Below are 22,764 nucleotides of genomic sequence, written 5' to 3' on the forward strand. Positions count from 1 at the left end.
ATTAGCAGGATATTTGCCCAAACATTGGCACTTACGTTTGTCAGGTACGCAATCGCCTTGGAACCTGACTGTAGTAATCTAATGAACAATGATTCATCCACTACTTTTCTTGTCACTTCCGAGGATGCAATCTTCGCCACTGCTGTTGACCAAAGATCTAACCAAGAAGCAGCCTGAAAGACAGAAGCTGTTGCTTCTAACGTAGCAGCCTCTTGGTACGTCATCGAAGGGCACTCCATTTTAACCTGGTCCAAGGTTAATCCAGGCCTTAATCTTACAACATTAGGGTTCACTTGTCTAGCCAGCAACGGGACCTTCAGTGTCGTATAATATTTCCTTTGCTTCATCATTGGAGGGGGGATAAATTTAAATGATCTATTAGATCTTAAGGAATTATCCCTTCCTGCAATCTTTGCGTTTACGTGTTGCAAGACAGAATCCGCATGACTCGAACAAGGAAATTCATACGACACCTTGGTATCCCTTTTTAATCCAAATGCCATGTCAATTCCAGGAGGAAGCATACTGGCCGGTGTTTCTGTCTTCTCCGAAAGGTTATTGAATTGACGAATCAAATCAATCACCTCTGCATACGAGGCCAGAAACTCTTGGTTTTCTCCTTCCTCTGGCTCTAATGTACTGTTCTCCGTCACAAAGGATGTTGTCTTGCCCCTATCTTCTGACAAACGGCCCGGAATTCCACGGCCGCCTGACCCTATGGCCGCGGTCTCTTTGATCTTTGCTGGCCGCCGTTGGCTCGATCCCGAATAGTCAGCAGGGGAACGAGAACGCCTCACTCTTTCTCTGCTCACGGATCTAGAGCGAGAATCTCGTCTAGATCTCCAAGATGAAGGCTCCCTTGAAACAGATATAACTTCGTCTCTATTAGTATTGGTATCGTTTACGAGCGTCAGAGAACTCGGCCTCGACCGTTCATCCAGAAGGCCATTGCCTTCCACGAACGTATCCGACAAGGTTGCCAACTCCCTATTCTTCATACTTTTAATAGGAGCCTTATCATCCTTCGTACGTATTTTGAATGGCATTACGGGCGAAACTGGGATCTGCAATCTATCCTCTGCTGCACCTTTCGCCGCCAACGTCGATTTTACCAGCGGTATCATAGTCTTTGTAATCCGAACTGGCAACTCCGCACCAGCCGCTAGTCCGTCAGCCGTCGCCTCTCTCGCTTATTCGGATTCTTGTGAACGGCTTCGTCTGCTAACCTTGTGCTTACTAGCCACTGACTTCCTGACCTTCCTGCTGACTTGGATACGAAAGTCTTGGTCTGAAGATGAAGAAGAATTGATTCTTCTCCTCTTAGCCCGAGGATCAGTCGCGAACTCCCGAATCCTCCTCCAACGCTTGACTGGCGCTCGCCGTGACGTTATCAGACTTAGCGATGACGCCGAATTAGAGAAAGAAGACGAAGAAGGCGAATCACACCTTTTCTTTTTCTCTCTCTTCTCTATATCCTGTAATTTCTGCATTACAGTTTGCATTGCCGAGTCAGAAGGCGTATTAGAGTCTGGGTGCAGCGAAATAGGCCGAGAAGCAGTCTGTGATGTCATCACGCCTGCCATATAGGTGTGTGACGTATGTTGTGACATCACCCCTCTCGTAGGGAGAGACTGTGAGGTTTCTGCTGGCAACCGCACGTTTGCTGCCAAACTACCTCCCACGTTCTGCATCGCTGTAAACATCGAATTTGATGGCGTAGCCGCGGCATTAATTCCCAAAAATTGCAAGCCAGGGGGATGAGGAACATTCAGCGCTGCCGGACCCTGCTGGAACCGTGACGCCATATAATGTGCAAGCAAACCATCCAAGGTTGGTACGCCTGGTAGGCCTAGCGCTGACCACGTACCGTCCAACCTATGCGTTTCGGGAGCTGGAGCCTGGAACAAAGATGGCGGTGCTCCCCCTCTATCTGCTGGGAACAAAGGAGTGTGCATATTATTCATAAAATTACCCAAGGCCCCTCCTGACGTTTCCGATACTGAATCGCTAGGAGAAACCAAAGAGGTATGGGGCAAATCAAAAGCAGGTGGAGAAACATATGGAGCAGCCTGGTTTATTGCCGATACAAAAGAAGCCGGTAAGGTTTGGTCATCCAAAGATTGCGTCACCACCTTCCTTTTGTATTGGCCTTTCTCATAGAACTTTTTCCACTGTTCCACCGACCAACCGCGACAAACAGAACATGGATTAGTAACCGTACATACATTTTCCCTGCACCTACTACACGTAGGATGAGGATCCCTCGACACCGAAGTTAGAAACCTAGGACATGGAAAGCCACCGACTTTGGGCATTTCCTTTGTCTCCTCTTCGAAACGGCAGACGATCCCGATGTTGAGGCAAAAATCTCCATCATACCACTTATACACACTTCACTCACACTGAGCACACTCGGAGAAGGAAAAAGTAATAAGAAATGAAAAATGAAATGGATAAAAACGGGCAAACTGAAAAACCAGCTTTAAATCAGATAGACAGTAAACACGTCTTATCTTGAAGGCGGTAGGAAAATAACTGGTGGGTCACAGGTAGCCGTGGGCATTCTGGGTATACATGCCCCGTGACCTGGTATAGATGCCAATAGTCCCTGGATCTCACAAGTGTAATTTTAATTCTACCGGTTTCCAGCTGGCGCTAGTAAATCCTAATGTTAAGACCGAAGGTTTGTTCCGTATATGAACAAATCTCCATTTATCAAAAGTATAAACTGATATATCTATGTCAAAAAAAGGGTCTTTTACTTTGATATCAAAAATGCATATCTCTCTCTGTTCCATTAATAAATGTAAATAAAACGTAAGTGTTAACTATAAAAACTTCTAGAAAAAATCATATTTATCGAAATCAAAAGCTTTAGCCCTCTTTTATATAAATAATTTGCCGTTAACCTTCTAATAATTTCAGTATCAAAACGTATATGTAACCTAAATGAAACAAAACAAAAATCATTTAGTAAATCATTTCTCAGTAGTTTATACTTGAGCTATCCATACCTCTAGTTCTTTATTATTTACCAATAACACTATTCATTATTATTATTATTATTATTATTATTATTATTATTATTATTATTATTATTATTATTATTATTATTATTATTACGATATGGTGTTTTTTCGTTGCATGGAACCAGTGGTTTTTCAGCAATGGGAATAACACTATTTATATCCCTCAAATGATTTCAATACCCAATGCACCCTATCACCAGAAGCAGTGGAAGTCTACTGCTACCGCACGTACATGCAGGAAACAATCGCATAGTGTGAAGACACGTACTGAACCAAATCGCCAACTGCATTCGCGTCTGGGTGCAGCACCGGACATGTCCAGTGGGGTCTGTCGGCTGTAATGCGATGCCGGACCGACAGTGTGAAAAGGTACATTAGAAATAATAGTCGACTGCTAGTCGCATGTAGGTGCGACATCGTGTCGCATTTACGTCCCTCACAGTGTGAAAGGGCCCTCATTGTGGGAACTTCTTTATATACAAGATATATGACACGTGGAATAAACTGCCACCAGAAGTTGTAAACAGCAAGTTAGAATAGTTTAAAAGAAAGCTAGACAAAATCATTAGGAGGACACTGTGAATGCATAGTAAAACCTGCTCCTACAGATAAGTGAGCACACGATGTCTCCTCGGATGGACTAACAAGTCTTTGAGACATCCTAATCCACGTAACTCCTTGTAACTCTTTCCCAGATAAAAACAATGGAATGATAGAGCAAGCGGTCTGCCAGTGCAAATTCAACCCTGGAGGACCAACCGGCCAAATTCAAACAACTTTGGGTAACAAACCAAGAAATTTCAACGCTTGAGAAGTGAATATTTGCTAATAAATAATAGATAGTCAGCTCAAGTAACAAAGTTGGTCGTCCCACTGACGAACTCGCCTTAAATGAACAAAAATCGGTCAAATTACTGAAAACGACCAATAATGACCACAGTGAATGGAATAGTCATTAGAATTTAAAGAAATAAGGAAGAGATAGAGAGAGAGGAGAGAGAGAGAGAGAGAGAGAGCCGAGACAACGGCCGTTTTAAAATAAACTATAGGTAAAGTAAGACTGCTGCTGTTCCAGTTACATCTGTGACATTCATTCCTTTAACCTTTTTAATATTTAAGGAAACGAGGTGCGACTTTTACAAGTATTACTTGTGGTAATAACGATTATAGGTGTAGGATAGCGACACAAACAAACAAACAAGAGAGAGAGAGAGAGAGAGAGAGAGAGAGAGAGAGAGAGAGAGAGAGAGAGAGAGAGAGAGAGAGAGAGAGAGAGCAGAATTCCATATCATCGTCTGATTTAATTGGTGAAACAAGAATAAAATTACATCTTTAAGCATACCATTCAAAAGAATGAAGTTTCGTCAACATAATGTGATATATGAAAGCGCCATACGAACTAAATTAAGCATGTGAGCTCTTTGTAAAATATGTTTTCAAGGCAGTTTTGAAATCCAATATGGCTGGAACCTCGTGACTTGCAGTTCGTAACCACAGACAATCCACCATCTTTCCCAGCCTTCCCAGCACTCATTTGAACAATGTTAGCGTATATATGTAACGTTTATTGTTCTTACTCAAGATTGCAGTTGTAATCAGCACAATAAAACAACATTTTGTTGCCTATATTAGTGAAAGTATGAAACTTCTTATTCACGGGGTCATGGTTTAAACTGAAATTCATTTTTACCTTGTAATCGGTGGTTTTATCCTTACTGCCATCAAAACTGAAACTCCACGTTTTGGTCTTAATTCACTCCAAATTACACTTGAACCACGTTGCTGTTCCTGGTTCCTAAGCGCTCACTCCACAAACAGCTACGGGCAGCACACGAGTACGCGATTTATGAGGTGCAAAGCTTTATTCCCGTAATTGTTTACTTTACTCATTATTTAGTTTAACTTTACTTTGTTACTTTAAAGTGTTTATTTAATTCTGCTCTACTCTCCAGCGAGAAGTCTTGTGGTTTCTTCTACTGTGACGAAGATCGAAGAGTAAACAGCATCAGGTGAGTTTTAAGAATAGGTGTATGCTTTTGTATTAGATATGATAAAACTTTACTGTAGTTGCGGCCTATAATAAGATTGTATGAAGACTGCCTCCGTCGACGTCTGGCGGGACGAGCTAGCTAGTACCTATTCCCCTTTATACAACCTGTATATTTAGATGGCAATAAATAATCCAGGACTAGAAAGTACAATTACCGTACATTGTTTAGTGAAGCTATGTGGTAAACTTCTGATAAACATTCCATTAGCATAGAGTGTTAACCTAGACCATAGGGCTATATCCTAGGCCGTGTTCGGAGCCACCTTCAGGAAAAGTACTTTAACACCCCCTGAGACAGGAGATGGGCACCAGTCACGAGTCTCATGTATTGAGGCGTTGCTTCTCGACCGATGACTCGTGGCTGGTGCCCAACTCCGGTGTCAGGACGTGTTAAAGTACTTTTTTTGAAGGTCCGAAGACACTTAAGGTGGCTGCAGCTAGTCCGCTCGGTTGTTTACCCTAGGCTAAACCAGACTGGGTGAAAATAGCAGGCTACCATCTGTTGGAGTTGCTAGCCTAATTGTACGGGTACAAAGCAAGTAATTGTGCTATGTAACTTGTGAACTTACGTGATCTGGTAGATCTAAGCCATAGATACCTAGGGTAAACAACCGCATGGCCTGACTCAACTCACCGACGATCACGACATGCCACCCTCCGAGAAAGTACTTATAACGCGTCCTGACACCGGAGATGGGCATCAGTCGCGACTTCTTGTTGGTGAGAGACGGAGCTAAAGACCTCTACTCTCCTTTCGAAGTAAGTATTTTCTTCAAAGTTAGAAATTAAGGCCAAATTTAAAGCATTAAACAGAGGGTAGTGAAAAGGGCGTCCAACGCAGTGCAAATCTCACCAAAACGCTTTCGAAATTTTTACTTACGCTTGAATATTTTAGAAGATTGACGCCATGTTGATGTTTGCGGAGTCGCTTGTGTCAACAAACTTCCCATTTCCTGTGATAAATCCGCACACCACTTGTACCCACAGACGCTGTAGCACTTTCATCACAACAATTGGAACACGGCCCCTAACCACAACGTTTTTAAGGAAACTACTGTTTTGGTAGAAGACGATGATGAAGCGTGCACTAGACAATTATTTAAATAAATAGTAAAACATCAATATTTTTACTTATTTATGATGATTAATTTGAAAATATTCGTTATTGAAAAAGTAACTCGATTCTGACTCAAATTTAAGTAATTATTTTTCGGAATTAGAACGTTCTTTTAAGTCCTGTATTATGATGTCAAGACATCTTGACTATTGTACCTATTGTAGATGAATTGCTATACTCAACTTTTTTGCAGAACAGTTTACCAGTTATTCATGCAGATTGTTATCAGCTATTCATGTAATTGTTATAATCGTAATGCGCATATATATCTTTATTATTTACTTTTTGGATACATGAAGATGTTTTACTCCCGTAGTGTGACGCAATCGCTTTTGGTCCCGGGCCCTCTTGTCTGTTTTTGCACCATAAGAAATTAATGGGGCTGAATATGCAATGACCAGAAAGTCGTTAAAAGAGGAAAGTTAGCATTGAGGGGCATATGTTTTGATTGAAAAAAATACAAATTTATACAATAGCTAGCTTGTAAAAAATACGTGATTACAAAAAACTTGATTGACAACTAAGCAGCATACCTACTATGGGTTTCAGAGACAATGCAAGCACGCTTTTTGGCAATATTTCTGTAACAAACACTCTTATCAGAACGAGATTTTGCTATAGTGCATTATCGTGAATCACTAATCGTAAAGAATAACAACACTTGTCCTTGTACCAAGAGACAAAAACTCCATTATCCAGAAATGGATACGAATACGTGTAAAAAGCTCCACCTACCCTCTCCCCCCCCTCCACCGCCACCCCTGTCCTTCTTCCTTCCTTCGCCTTCCTTTCTCTCTCTCTCTTGCCAATTGGTATGTGTTCACCCTTCAAACTGGGTATAAGACTTAAACAAAACGTGGAAATTGGTGAAATTAGCCTATGTATTGAAAGTATATATACATAAATATTAAAGCAATTTTATCATTATTGCATTACTATGACAACTAGAATTCATGGAAACAGTTTATAATAATGAATCGACGTATGTGTGAATCTCCACTAATGTGGTAACAATGATTTTGCCATTCTTAGCATGCAAACATTAAAGGTTGCATTTATTTCTGGCATACAGTTATTTAAAATAATCAAAATACTAATATAGACTTAAATCAATTAAAAGTGCTTGCAAAAAAACATTATAATCCACTTATCCGTAGTCTGCTCAGCTATGGTTTTCGGCAGCCAAATGTACGATAAGGTTAGAAACGTTGGATTGTATCTACTTTAGAAATATATCTAATTTTTTGGGGTAATTTGGTTGCAAAAAAGGGGTAATAGACATGAATTAAATAAACATTTTGAAATAACAAAGTAAAGTTGAACTAAATAATGAATAAAGTAAACAATTAAGGGAGTAAGGATAAAACCACTGATTACAAGGTAAAAATGAATTCAGTTCAAACCATGACCACGGGAATAACAAGTTTCATACTTTCACTAATATAGGCAACAAAATGTTGTTTTATTGTGCTGATTACAACTGCAATCTTGAGTAAGATCAGTAAACGTTATATATATATATATATACGCTAACATTGTTCAAATGAGTGCTGGGAAAGATGGTGTCCATCCGTGACCAGACCCGTCTAGCCACACGATCGCCGCCATATTGGATTTCAAAACTGCCTTGAAAACATTTTACGAAGAGCGTCATGCTCTTTTAGTTCGTATGGGGCTTTCATATATCACATTATGTTGACGAAACTTCAATCTTTTGAATGGTATGCTTAGAGTTGTAATTGTATTCTTGTTTCATCAATTAAATATCGAGTGAATAAGACCTGTCCAGCGTGATGATGGTGGATCATCCGTGATTGTTTACCCTATTAACAACACTCTGGGTTGACAAAGTAATAAGTAATAGCCTGACAAGGATGACACATGCTACTAAAAATTTATTTTAAATAAGTAAATCAAATAGCCTAAGAGTGATATAAACAATAGGGTAAACAATCACGGACGATCCACCATCATCACGCTGGACGGGTCTTATTCACTCGATATTTAATTGGTGAAACAAGAATACAATTAGCTACAACTCTAAGCATACCATTCAAAAGATTGAAGTTTCGTCAACATGATATGATATATGAAAGCCCCATACGAACTAAAATAAGCATGTGACGCTCTCCATAAAATATGTTTTCAAGGCAGTTTTGAAATCCAATATGGCGGCAATCGTGTGGCTGGACGGGTCTGTTCACGGATGGCCATCTTTCCCAGCACTCATTTGAACAGTGTTAGCATATATATATGTAATGTTTATTGATCTTACTCAAGATTGCAGTTGTAATCAGCACAATAAAACAACATTTTGTTGCCTATATTAGTGAAAGTATGAAACTTGTTATTCCCGTGGTCATGGTTTGAACTGAATTCATTTTTACCTTGTAATCAGTGGTTTTATCCTTACTGCCATCACAACTGAAACTCCAAAGTACTTATTTGATTGTTATTATACACATTTTGGTCTTAATTCACTCCACATTGCACTTGAACCACGTTGCTGTTCCTATTTCCCAAGCGCGCGCGCCACAAACACAGTTACGAGCAGCAGACGACGACACTGCAAATCTTTATTCCCTTAATTGTTTACTTTACTCATTATTTAGTTCAACTTTACTTTGTTATTTCAAAATGTTTATTTAATTCATGTCTATTACCCCTTTTTTGCAACCAAATTACCCCAAAAAATTACAGATATTTCTAAAGTAGATACAATCCAATGTTTCAAAACTTGTCATACATCTGGCTGCCGAAAACCATAGCGGAGCAGACTACGGATGAGTGGATTATAATTTTTTTTTCTATCACTTTTCATTGATTTAAGTCTATATTAGTATTTTGATTTCTTTTTTTTTTAACTGTATGCCAGAAATAAATGTCACCTTTAATGTTTGCATGCCAAGAAAGGCAAAATCATCGTTGCCACATTAGTGGAGCTTCACACATATGTCGATGCATTATTGTAAACTGTTTCCATGAATTCTATTTGTCATAGTAATGCAATAATAATAAAATTGCTTTAATATTTATGTATATATACTTTCAATACATAGGCTAATTTCACAAATTTCCACGTTTTGTGTAAGTCTTCTACCCAGTTTGGAGGGTGAACACATACCAATTGGCAACATAGAGAGAGAGAGAGAGAGAGAAAGGAAGGCTAAGGAAGGAAGAAGGACAGGGGTGGTGGTGCAGGTGGTGGGAGAGGGTAGATGGAGCTTTTTACGCGTGTTTGTATCCGTTTCTGGATAATGGAGTTTTTGCCTCTTGGTACAAGGAAGAGTGTCATTATTCTTTACGATTAGTGATTCACGGTGCCCTTATAAATTACGGCACTGGGTGTAATGCACTATAGCAAAATCTCTTTCTGATACGAGTGTTCGTTACAGAAATATTGCCAAAAAACGTGCTTGCACTGTCTCTGAAACCCATAGTAGGTATGCTGCTTAGTTGTCAATCAAGTTTTTTGTAATAAAGTATTTTTTACAAGCTAGCTATTGTATAAATTTTTATTTTTCTCAATCAAAACATATGCCCCTCAATGCTAACTTTCCTCTTTTAATGACTTTCTGGTCATTGCAAATTCGGCCCAATAATTTCTTATGGTGCGAAAACATACAGAGGGCCAGGGACCAAAAGCGATTGTGTCACACTACGGTGGTAATCCGGCAGTAAAACAACTTCATATATCCAAAAAGTAAATAATAAAGATATATATGCGCATTACGATTATAACAATTACATGAATAGCTGAATCTGCATGAATAACTGGTAAACTGTTCTGCAAAAAAAATTAAGTATAGCAATTCATTTACAATAAGTACAATTGTCAAGATGTAGAGATATCATGACTTAAAAGAATGTTCTAATTCCGAAATATAATTACTTAAATTTGAGTCAGAATCGAGTTACTTTTTCAATAACAAATATTTTCAAATTAATCATCGTAAATAAGTAAAATATTGATGTTTTACTATTTATTTAAATAATTGTCTAGTGCACGCTTCATCATCGTCTTCTACCAAAACAGTAGTTTCCTTAAAAACGTTGTGGTTAGGGACCGGGTTCCGACTGTTGTGATGAAAGTGCCCCAGCGTCTATGGGTACAAGTGGTGTGCGGATTTATCACAGGAAATAGGAATTTTGTTCACTCAAGCGACTCCCCAAACATCGAGATGGCGTCAATCTTCTAAAATATTCAAGCGTAAGTAAAAATTTCGAAAGCGTTTTGGTGAGATTTGCACTGCGTTGGACGCCCTTTTCACTACCCTCTGTTTAATGCTTTAAATTTGGCCTTAATTTCTAACTTTGAAGGAAATTACTTACTTCGAAAGGAGAGTAGAGGTCTTTAGCTCCGTCTCTCACTAACAAGAAGTCGCGACTGATGCCCATCTCCGGTGTCAGGACGCGTTATAAGTACTTTTTCGGAGGGTGGCATGCCGTGATTGTCGGTGAGTTGAGCCAGGCCATGCGGTTGTTTACCCTACTCTGGGTTAGACAAAGTAATAGCCTGACAAGGATGATACATGCTAAGTTTTATATACCCTGTACATTCAAGTGTGAATAATTAATCATAATTTGCCTTTTTATTTATAATGAAGTAATACTATGTATTAGGCTTAAAAAGGACTTCATGCAAAAATAGCATTCTAGACTTTGTAAAGGCTATATTCCTGTTAAGTCTTATATAGCCTAGACCCTTGAGTGATATTAACCTAGCATAGGTAGTAGGATAACAAATAAAGTGGCAATCCCTTTTTTAAAGGAATATCCTGATATTAGCTTAAAATCAGCATAGCTGAATATCAGGCAAAATGGTCTTGGCTATTTAAAGAGAAAACCTGTTTGCATGAGGATTATAAGTTAAGAGAGAACTTAACAAGATCTTTTATGACCAGCTTAATGTGGATTATATTAGAAGTATTAGCCTATGCCAGCTAAAACAATAGCTTGGGTTAAATTAATTAGTTCATAGACTAGCCAGAATGAACTGGGAGGAAGAACTGATAGGGAGTGTTCACCATTATCTACCAGGCCTCTGTGAAGAAAAGGTTAGTTTGATAGACAAAGTGCATGTTTTCAGTTCATGAAAACCTCTGGATAGAAGTACTGTACATGTGTATGTTGTAGCTAATGCAGAAATTGTGTCTTTAGCATTAAGTTCTTTTTTATCTACAGGTTCAACAAGTTGTGACCCATTTAATAGAAGTAACTGGTGTGGAGAGTATGGGAGACACCAGTCTTGTGACAGAAGCTGACTTAATTGAAGTTTTAAAACCTCTCCAGTCAAGAAAACTTATAGCAGGGTGGAACCCCAAGGGATCAGGTGGGTTCTGCTTTATAATTGTATTTTTTCTGGAATGTACCTTGCTTATTTTATCATGGGTGTCTTTTTCATTAAATTTGGGTATCTTGGTGTCTATAGCTTTCAAAATATACTTTATTTTCACCCACCTGTAGACTTTACTACCTACTGCCTTCCTTTCCTTGTTTGGTTATTTGTATGGTTACTGTTTCTTCTCACAGCTTGCTTAATCTCAGCACTCCACCTCATCTTATTTGTTTGTTACTGATTCTTCTTTGCAGAAGGAGTTTCTACCTCACTACTACCACAGCCACCTCAGAGAGTACCCATGCTGGTACTGGATGATATTCCAGGCCCATTGAACTCTGAATGGGTTCATGAATTCACCATACCATGGGAAAATACACCACCAGAACTGCGCAGAGCCTTGAAGAATGAGGTGCCACCAACTCCTTCATTAAGGAGACGATTGGTGCAAATAGTGGTTGAAGCCGCCACTAAAAAATCAACCAAGATAAGTAAGAGACAAATGTCGGTCATTAGCAAAAAAAATAACTGACGAGTTCTCGAAATCCTTTTTAGACACTTTCTCTGGTGAAATAGTTGGTACAGGGCACGATCTCTCTAAAGCAAACTCCAATAGTAGGTATGAGAATATAAGTAGACGTGCCAGTACTCCAACACAGGAAAAAAAAGAAGTCCCAAAAGATTCCAAAAGGGATAGCTATGGTTGCCTAAATCCAACACCTATGTTACCTGAAGAAGAAACGGAAGAAAATTTAGAAGAAATCAGACAGGAATTAGCACGTAAAGTTCAGCTGCCACCAACATCTGAACTCGAGTCATTACTTAACAGGACATATTATGCCCAGAGGAGGGATATTAATGATAAGTTGCCACTGCATGAATTACAAGTTAAGTGGCCTTTTCTGTTTAAAGAAGTTGGCATGGAAGTGCACTTCAGAAATTTATTAGGGATGCCAATGAAGGGAACCCTGCAAAAGATGATTAGCCTTAGAGGGCCTAAATTTCTTAAATTCTTTGAAGAAAAATATATGTCCAATAAGAAAATTGCAGATGCACTTGCTGAATTAAACACTGTGCGCAGTGTAGTTGATAATGATCGACCCATTTTAGCAACAGTCCTGTACGTACTCTGTCATATTTTAGGAGAGGATCCAAACTACCTCTTCAAAAATGTGACAGTGGTTGGAGAAGTCAGTAGCTTGGTGTTACCAGCAACACCGTGCCTCATAGCAATTGGTAAGTTGTATTTCTGGAAGAATGAGAAGTTTTAAAGTTGTTTTGTAAATAATGTGATAACTTTCTCATTAACAATTGTAGATCCTAGGCCTGGTTGAATTTTGCAATTTTTTTGTTTTTTTTTCATCTAAATCATTAAATCATATAATTATTAAAAAGCATATATAAGTAGGATTGTATGTGACTCTAAATCAGATCATTCCTATACTCTTAATACATTACAGTATGATTTCTTATCACTGCATGCTTATGCTCTGAATCTCTCAATTTCAAACCAACTTTATACTTTATTTTATTTCAAACTATATCTTTCTTTGTTGTTTGTGATGCTCCATATGATCCTCTTTCTAATTCCACATCTCGACTTTTCATGCTATTTTCAGAACTGTCTTTATTTGCACACTATTACTACCTTTAAACTTCCCTGTTCCTATTTCCATTCTATATAACTCAAAATCTTTGCCTTTCTTAGTATGTATGTACTATTGTTTGGGTGCAATGATTAGTAGTACTTGGAATTCTGCAACTTCCTCAGGGACCATTATTTGTTAATCTGCATTCTAATACATGATGTATCCATACACTGTCTTGTGTGGTAAAATCCATAATTTTTGTATGTAATATCAGTTAACTCTTCCTACCAGTTATTAGTGTTTGGCTTTCTAATTGTCACCCACTGTCAAATTAATTTTTTTCCGGGCAGTTTCTGCAATAAACAATGTTTCACTTTAATAAATATAGATTGGCATTTGCATCTTTTTTCATCCAATTCTAGCTTTCTATTCCCACCACACATGCTACAATAGAATTCTATTGTTACAGTATTTCACAAAGGCTTAATTTTCAGGAACATCAGTGCTCCAGGCTACCCGCTTCATGGTGGCAGTTGATGGAAGAGTCATCAACTCAGACATAACTTCACTTGTTGCTGCCATGGCCATGGTTTTCGCATCTTTCTATATATTTGGTATTCACTACCCATCAGAAGCTTCAGTCACACTGGAATTTATCCAGAGGTAAGCTGTTGTAATAAGTTACTTGAGTTTTTTTTTATTTAAGCATATCAGGCAAGTAATTTATATTTAAATGGCCATGTACTGTACTTTGTAATATGTGGTGCTCAGCAGTTGTTTTACAGTATTTTTACCATAATGTTCATATATCTTGTCATTTTTACAGGTGTTTCTACAAGATAAATCCTGAAAAGGGGACAAAAAAACACAAGAACAAAAAAGAAAGTGGCTCACACACACCCGAGGATTTTGAAAATCCTCTCCGAATTCTCCACGTTTGAATATTTGGACTGAGTGAAAAAGCTTTCACTCACTTCTGTACATATAATTAATGGAAAATTTTGTACTAAAAAATCATGAAGAATTTGTTTTTCAGGAATAAAGTTTTTTGACAGTTAATCTTCTCATTATTTTCTCCGGTTGGATATAACCTGCATGAGGAATTGTTTGTTAATTAAATTATAAGTTTAAATTTGCAAACAAAAAAGCAAAGAAATATTAGAAAAATCATGTATAAATCCCAAAAAGTTACTGTATACTTGGTGTCAAGTAAATTTACATAATATTTGTTTTGACATTGTATGAGTTGTAATATAAATTAAAAAAAAAAAAAAAATTATTACTATAAAATTTACAAATATCTTATAAAATGTGGCCCCCCAGTTTTGCAGTTATATATATGTATTTTCACCCGGTATTTGAGAAAATCACATTAAAAAATTATACGGTATATTACAGGTTAAGTTAACGGTAAACCATAAATTTTACGGTTAAAATTTTTTACGGGACTTTCTCAAATACGGGAGAAAATACGGTACATAAAAAATTACGGGCCCCGTTTTTTAAACGGTAAATGTTTGGCAACATTACTGCCAGGATTTTTACCGTTTTTTCAACGGAAAATTTTTAACAGTGTGAATCATTTAATATTATCATTAAGGTCAATGTAATATTTTCTTTAAAATTTTATTATTTCTATAAAAGACTATTTCCCATTCTTATCTCGTTTATAATATTGTCTAAACCATTATTATTATCTTCTCACTCTTTGTCAAGGGGGCTACGTCCCCAGGCTCTCCGTGGCCGTGACGTCGAGGGTCACTTTTGAGGCCACTTGGCTGTTTTTGCTCCATAATAAATAAAAAGACCCGGATTTGAGTCGCCCATGAAATCGTTAATAGAGGGGAGTTATCATTTAGGCCCCTATAATTTTATATAGAGAAATAAGTATATATATCATATATACAGTGCCAACTATGGGTTTCAGAGGCAGTGCAAGCACGTTTTTGGGCAATATCTCTGTAACGAACACTCGTATCAGACCCAGATTTTGCTTTAGTGTATCACACCCAGTGCCGTAATTTATAAGGGTATCATGAATCACCAGTTGTAAAGAACAAAGACACTTGTCCCTGTACCAAGAGGCAAAAACTCCATTAGCCAGAAATGGATACGAACACAACAGTAAAAAGCTCCGCCTACCTTCTCCCCCCCCATCCCCCCGCCGCGCTCCACTGCCAGCCCTGTCCTTCTTCCTTCCCTCACCTTCCTCTGTCTTTCTCTGAAAGTTGCTTCAGTTTAAACTTATTTTGTATGATTTTTCTATCTATCTATCTATCTAATAATATACATTGTTGTATATATCTAATGATCCAATAGGTTGTTAGATGCCAGTTAACTGATTTATTTATGCACTGATCCGCTCATCTCTCTCTCTCTGTAAATGGTTATTAGAGTGAGAGATATGTGAATGTATGGTGGAGCAGTAAAACGATAGACACTATGATTTATGGTAAAGCGACTGTTATATGTGCATCACTATCATCAAGGGTTTAACTCTAATGGATGTCCGGTAGAAAGGCTCAATTTTTATTTGTAACACAAAGTAACTATAAACAGTTACCAATTCAAAACCAATCTGAAGGCAATTGGCGAGTTCTTCATGGCTAAAAAAGTTGTAAAGTTGCCTGACAAACGAATTTCTGTAACCAGGCCGACAGGCAAGTTCCGTGGTGGGCATATCTTCTTCACCTTCGAAATACAAGTACTTTATTGCTGATACCCTGAGTCCACATGAGGATTACGAAGCAGGTAACCAACCACAAGTTTAACAGTCGCTTTACCATAAATCATAGTGTCTATCGTTTTACTGCTCCACCATACATTCAGATCTCTCTCACTCTAATAACCTTTTTCAGTAGGCACCACTACCAGAGAGAGAGAGAGAGAGAGAGAGAGAGAGAGATGAGTGGATTAGTGTATAAATATATCAGTCAATAGGCAGGGAACAACCGAGTGAATCGTTAGATATATCCAGCAATGTAAACTATTATTAGATAGAAAAAAATCGTACGAAATATGTTTAAACTGAAGTAACTTTCAGAGAGATGAGCGGATCAATGCATAAACAAATCAGTCAACTGGCAGCTAACAGCCGATTGGATTGTTTGCTATATACAATGTATATTATTAGATAGACAGATAGGTAGAAAGAAAGAAATATCATAGAAAATAAGTTTGAACTGAAGCAACTTTCAGAGAGAGAGAGAAGGGAAGGTGAGGGAAGGAAGAAGGACGGGGGTGGCGGTGGAGGTGGGGGGAGAGGGTAGGTGGAGCTTTTTACTGCTGTGTTCGTATCCATTTCTGGATAATGGAGTTTTTGTCTCTTGGTACAAGGACAAGTGTCGTTATTCTTTACGATTAGTGGTTCACGGTACCCTTATAAATTACGGCACTGGGTGTAATACTCTAGCAAAATCTCGTTCTGATACGAGTGTTTGTTACAGAAGTATTACCAAAAAGCGTGCTTGCACTGTCTCTGAAACCCATAGTAGGTATGCTGCTTAGTTGTCAATCAAGTCTTTTGTAATCACGTATTTTTTACAAGCTAGCTATTGTATAAATTTGTATTTTTCTCAATCAAAACATATGCTCCTCAATGCTAACTTTCCTCTTTTAACGACTTTCTGGTCATTGCAAAATCGGCCCCATTAATTTCTTATGGTGCAAAACAGACAAGAGGCCCAGGGAGCGAAAGCGATTGGGTCACACTACGGCGGTAATCCGGCAGTAAAACATCTTCACATATCCAAAAAGTAAATAATAAAGATATATGATATGCGCATTACGATTATAACAATTACACGAATAGCTGATAGCAATCTGGATGAATAACTGGTAAACTGTTCTGCAATAAAGTTGAGTATAGCAATTCATTTACAATTGATACGAAAGTCAAGATGTCGTGAGGTCATAATACAGGACTTAAAAAAATGTTCTAATTCCGAAAAATAACTACTTAAATTTGAGTCAGGAATCGCGTTACTTTTTCAATAACGAATACTTTCAAATTAATCATCATAAATATGTAAAATATTGATGTTTTACTATTTATTTAAATAATTATCTAGTGCACGCTTCATCTTCTACCAAAAACGTAGTTTCCTTAAAAAAGTACTGGTTGGAAATCGGGTTTACGATTGTTGTGATGGGTACAAGTGGATTTAGCACAGGAAATAGGAAGGTTGTTGAAACAAGCGACTCCCCAAACATCGAGATGGTGTCAGTCTTCGAAAAAATTTTTAGTTGTAAGTAAAAATATCGAAAGCGTCATGGAGGTAGTGTGCACTGCACTGGCTACACTTTTCATTACCTTCTAACTTTGGAGAAAATACTTCGAAAGGAGAGTAGAGGTCTTGAGCTCCTGCTAGTGCCACCAACAACTCATGACTGATGACCATCTCTGGTGTCAGGACGTGTTAAAGTACTTTTTCGGAGGGTGGCCACAAACGCGGTAGTCAGTGAGTTGGCCAGTCTATATTTATAGTCGGTTGTTTACCCTAGTTCAATATGACTCTACCGGATTTGATGATTCCCTTTGGCACGTTGCTTGCCAATTATTATTAATACTGAGAAATCCTTGATAAGGAAAATAGAGAAGACTAAAATTAATGGAGCTAATGCATCAATCCTTTTTTAATAAGACTTATTTAAAAGAGGGTCTACTCTCAAGAAATAATAATAATAATAATAATAATAATAATAATAATAATAATAATAATAATAATAATATTTTTGTAGAAGACCCTCTTTTAGGCAAATACTGTTAAAAAGAAGAGCAGAATTAAGCGAGTTGATTTTGTATATTGTTTTTTTCTATTTTCCTTACAATTCGCTTCTCAGGCTCAGCGATGTTTCTGAGTAACTGGCCAATATTCATATTGGGAATTTTTAAAAAACTATAAATGCTGAAGGTAATCTTTTTATTAGAACAGGATATCAGGTCCAGATCAAGCAGGGGTCGTATTATTCCGTAGGCGTAGTTCAGTTCGGGGCCGGGGTCGTCTTCGGTTTAAGGGCTGGTATTGCTGGTATAGCTGGTATCACGTGACGTTTCGACCTTCTCGCAGGTCATCTTCGGACAAGTCGGTTGAAGACACCGTAGCAAGAAAGTCTGTGGGGCGGCATTTATACCGGCTCAGACCTAGAGTTGCATTCTCATTGGTCGGGCTGGTCTTGGGCGAAGCCGTGGATCTCGTTGTTGTTTAAGATTATGCTGGCTTTATGGCAGCACGGGCTCTTGCTCAAAAGCAGCCCGTAGTGGGATCTCTCCTCGAAGGTCTCGGGGATTCTCTCGTGCGAGCGCCACAGTAGTGTGCCTGGGGAAGAACGACAGGAATTCCGTCCGTAGCAGGAATCTTATCATCCCGTGGGGCCTCCTGATCATCTGGTATTGTCGGGGGGTCGTTCGCTGCTCTCCGGGCGGCTGTGGGAAGGAGAATTGTTTCTTGGGTGATGTTTAGATGAGGTTTCTCCTTACCTATATGGAGGGCTTCTAGGAGGCACAGACATCAGGGATCCGTTGTCTGGTCTATTATTTCAATATTAGGGATAATATCATTTCTCTTTATCCGTTTGTTATGAGCAGTCCTGGCGTGGTTGAATATGGCTCCTTCTTGAGCGTGGCAGGAGATTCGCTTGGAGAAATGCAAGGAGGTCATACCGACGTATTTGCCGAGGCATCCTCAGGGGGGACGGGGGGGGCATGTGTAACGGTAGACCACACTTGTCTTCTTCAAGGGATCCTGCAGGGGCGCCGAAGGGTTGTTTCTCATCACCAGGCTGCTCGTCTTCTTCGTTTTATAATATATAATTAACTTAATATTTTTGTCTGGGTCGGCAGGGCTGACGTTTTCGTCGATAATCTTTTTGAGGGCTTGTTCGTCCTCCTTGTACCTCCGGTGGAAGTGCCCCTTGTAGAAAAGCTTGATGGGCTCTGGATGTATATTTTTTTTTACTAATATTATATATATATATAATATATATATATATTATATATATATATATATAATATATAAATGTAGTATACATCCAGACGAAATATATTTGTGGAAATATATATATATATATATATATATATAATATATATATATATATATTATAGTATATATATATATATATATATATATATATATTATATATTCTTATAATATGTAGTTTGGAATGCAATTATAATTGTGGTAATATGATTACTTCACATCAGAACTTGTGTATCATGGTATGAAATGTTTGTTTCTGTGTTCAGATTTCCCAAATTTAAAGATACATGCCTTAAGTGATCCACTTTTCATTTTGTAGTACCGTAAGTGCTTAGATGGGAGCCTTTGGGAGAGAGTTGTTTTTGCTCTTTGAGAATGTCTTAGCCAAGCATTTTTTTTTTCGATGTAAACACATTGCAGTCGGTCCTGTAATGGAACAAGGGAGCCTTATTCATAGCCATTCCTATAGAGATGACGTAATATGTTTTCGCCTTGAACTATAGACTAATCGCTCATACGCTTATGGGGTGAGAGAACCTTATTGATTTCGCTTTGAGACATAGCGGCGTGCGTTATACTCTCTCTCTCTCGCTCGCTCGGTTGCGAGGCTGTTTCAGTAACTTAACGTAACGAGCTGGTCACTCATTTTTATATAATTCTTAGTAATATATGTGTTGTTTGTGGGATCTGAACACAGTATTGCATTTACTGGTTTTTGTGAAGGCGCCACAAAAATAGTGAAAAAGTGTAAAATTGTAACAGGCCTTTTGATTGACGCTGCAGCTGTGTATAAGGTATTTTTACAAATGTTGTGAAGTGTACTTCAAGGTTTTATCATTTCTAAACATTTATCTTTTGCTTTGTTCTTTTGATATTTCCCATTTTTATATGTTTAGTGTGTGTACTGTCAATGCTTTAATTGTTTTCATATTATGCATTATGTTTTTCTACATTGTCTTTATTTTGTTTAATTAGTTTGAATAATATTCTATTGTGTACATTTTGAATCTTACACTTGTGAATTAACTTGCACTTAATTAAATTTAATTTCAAATTTAATGATTGCTTTATGATTTAAGTTAATTAATTTTCTTGATAAACTTTGATTGAATTTTGCTTAATAATTAATTCAAGAATTAATTAAACTTTTGTTTTCAAGTAATAACAATTTCCCTGAGATTGTGAATTTCACTTATAAATTTTGAATTTAGAAATAAATTTTTGTATTTAAAATTTATATGAGCATTTTATTATAACCCCAGTATATAGCTATTAAAGATTGCATTTTACTTTTGTTTAGGTAGAAACATAGAGTGATACTTGTGACGTTTCCTACAAATAAAACAGAATCAGGGAAATACTTAAATTTGAATTTGCAATAGTGATGCCCTTTAATTAAGATTACCTCACATATTTTAATGAACTTAGACTGATTGTTTTCTTGACTGTTCAGTTATATAAGGGCTCACTCTTACCTTTAGAGTATTCAGTCGTTTAGTATTTGTGATGAAGGGTCAGATGTCTGTCTGTAGTGAAGTAAGTAACAACCAGGTACTTGAACGAACTGTGCCCTAAGTACAAAGGGTGTCCCAGACCCAGGAATAAAAGGGTCTCTTGTATTAGCAAGTACAAATGGTAAGTGTAGTAACCAGATACTTGGCAATTTGGGTTAGCAAATATTAATGTGTGACACAGATCCTTGACTATTTTATGCACCAAGTATTAATGGTATCCAGACCCAGATACTACTACGCGACTTCGTCACAAATATATATATATATATATATATATATATCCATATATATATATATATATACCTTCTATTTAAATAAGTATATACATACGTTTAACATAAGCCTGCGGCATATACCTATACTTTAAAACAAATCCTCTTGTGAATAAAAGCAAATAGGTGGACAGTGCGCTCGAATATGCCCACTCTTAGGATTAACCTTAACCTCGAGGAGGTTAATACTGAAAATGAACCCCTTTGGATCAGGATTAAATACCACCTTTCGCAAGATACGTCTTAACGCCACTATATGTATAAGCTAGGAGTGAAATAAAGTCCTCGAAACACAACACAAGAAGTAGTAGACGAACGGTTGAGTGCGCCCCGATTTTTAAATACTATACGAACGAAAAGGATTAAACCACAATCCGCAACTTTAGCGCTTTTTCTATGTCTGAGCATTGCGCGCCAAGACTATACAACAAAATATTGCCAGAACTGAAGATCATACAAGAGAAAGAAAAAAAAACTAGACTCCAATTCTGCAGAAACTACGATACTGACGAGAAAACACTAAGAGACAATTAAAGAATATAAATGCACTCACAGTTATAACAATGTTTCAGAAGAAGCTCGTGGACGAAGTCAAATAAGAAAAAAAACTTAGAAATGCCATCAATATACATACATACACACACACACACACACACACACACACACACACACACACACCACACACATATATATATATATATATATATATATATATAATAATAAAAGCAGCTCATAAAAACACCAAAATACAGAGAAAAGTACTATATTTCAGAGACTGCTGTCTCTCTCTTCAGGTACCTGAAGAGAGAGACAGCAGTCTCTGAAATATAGTACTTTTCTCTCTATATTTTGGTGTTTTTTATGGGCTCCTTTTATTAGATGGAATTCTGTTGTTACAGAAACATTTTTACTAGACATATTTATATATATATATATATATATATATATATATATATATATATATATATATATATGGTACTTTTACTCTTGTTTATCAATATATATATATATATATATATATATATATATATATATATATATATATATATATACATATATATTGATAAACAAGAGAAAAAGTACCAAGCATTTCACCACTGGGGAGTCAGCATTAAAACTGAAAAAATAAAATTGTTGGATTAGCAAACTAATACAAATTTAAATTACTTCTGAATGAAACAGGAAGTTTAGGGGTAATTACGCTTTGTGCAGGATACTACAAATCATGACGTGTGTGTGTGTGTGTGTGTGTGAAACCAGTTGCAGTTTTTTCTGCTTTATCTTCCCAAGGATAATCAAAGCACATAATAATAACTGGTACTCACCGAGCGATTGCCTCTGCAACACCACCGGGTGCAATGAGACGTTCTGAAAATGGAAAAATGACATTCATTACACAAGCTGGTCACCCGAAGACAGAAACAGTTGCATTTCATCAACAAAACAAACTTCCAGATTAACTACAAAATACAGACGCAGCAGTATCTAAAGCAAACTTCCTTCCACTGTTCCAATTTTGGCCGTCATCCCGTGAGCAGCGTACGCAAGAGTTGCGACTAGTGTAAGCACTCAGTTCTATAGTACTGAGCCGGACAAACCGACACATGGTCAAATGGATTGGAAACCAAATTATTCTTTGCATTTTTCAGTGAGGGAATAATGGGCAAATGCGTCAGTTACTTAGAGAGGAATGAAACTCGCTACAGTAACACTTTCTTTTACTGTGTACTGATACTCCCTTTATGTTCTGCTTTAATTTCTCTTATTTCTCTGTATATCTGCGTGTTACGGGATGCCCAGGTGAAAGAGCCCGTTTTGGCATATGGACATTTTAACCCATTTCATAATTACAGTAGTGGCTGACGCACCAAGTTCAT

The 22,764-nt window shown here is 37.5% G+C and overlaps 2 protein-coding genes across 3 annotated transcripts in view; one reads left to right on the plus strand and one right to left on the minus strand.

Moving 5' to 3' along the window:
- The window catches only part of LOC135199290 (gastrula zinc finger protein XlCGF7.1-like), a 170,237-nt gene extending 147,981 nt beyond the window's left edge, over positions 1–22,256 (minus strand). Inside the window, exon 1 of the mRNA XM_064227194.1 lies at positions 22,213–22,256. The gene's annotated coding sequence lies outside the window, so the exon portion shown is untranslated. The remainder of the gene's footprint in view (positions 1–22,212) is intronic.
- On the plus strand, positions 4,819–14,173 carry LOC135199158 (uncharacterized). Of its 2 annotated transcripts, XM_064227058.1 has the most exons (5): positions 4,819–5,038; positions 11,187–11,253; positions 11,381–11,528; positions 13,618–13,786; positions 13,950–14,173. In XM_064227058.1, exons 2-5 carry the CDS (start codon positions 11,188–11,190, stop codon positions 14,062–14,064), a joined length of 498 nt encoding a protein of 165 aa, XP_064083128.1. In that variant the 5' UTR covers positions 4,819–5,038; position 11,187; the 3' UTR covers positions 14,065–14,173. The 2 variants fall into 2 exon arrangements, with proteins under 2 accessions (XP_064083128.1, XP_064083127.1); XM_064227057.1 differs by lacking the exons at positions 4,819–5,038; positions 11,187–11,253; positions 11,381–11,528 and adding an exon at positions 12,216–12,770.
- Positions 22,257–22,764: the final 508 nt, after the last annotated feature.

The sequence above is a fragment of the Macrobrachium nipponense genome, chromosome 25 (assembly GCF_015104395.2).
Source record: "Macrobrachium nipponense isolate FS-2020 chromosome 25, ASM1510439v2, whole genome shotgun sequence".
Lineage (NCBI taxonomy): Eukaryota > Metazoa > Arthropoda > Malacostraca > Decapoda > Palaemonidae > Macrobrachium > Macrobrachium nipponense.

Bases quoted from the DNA above. Each gene is read 5' to 3' on its own strand.
- LOC135199158 (XM_064227057.1), top strand. From the start codon at position 12,257: ATGTTACCTGAAGAAGAAACGGAAGAAAATTTAGAAGAAATCAGACAG. The intron at 12,771-13,617 runs GTAAGTTGTATT...CTTAATTTTCAG, and splicing joins ACCGTGCCTCATAGCAATTG to GAACATCAGTGCTCCAGGCT. The intron at 13,787-13,949 runs GTAAGCTGTTGT...TCATTTTTACAG, and splicing joins ACACTGGAATTTATCCAGAG to GTGTTTCTACAAGATAAATC.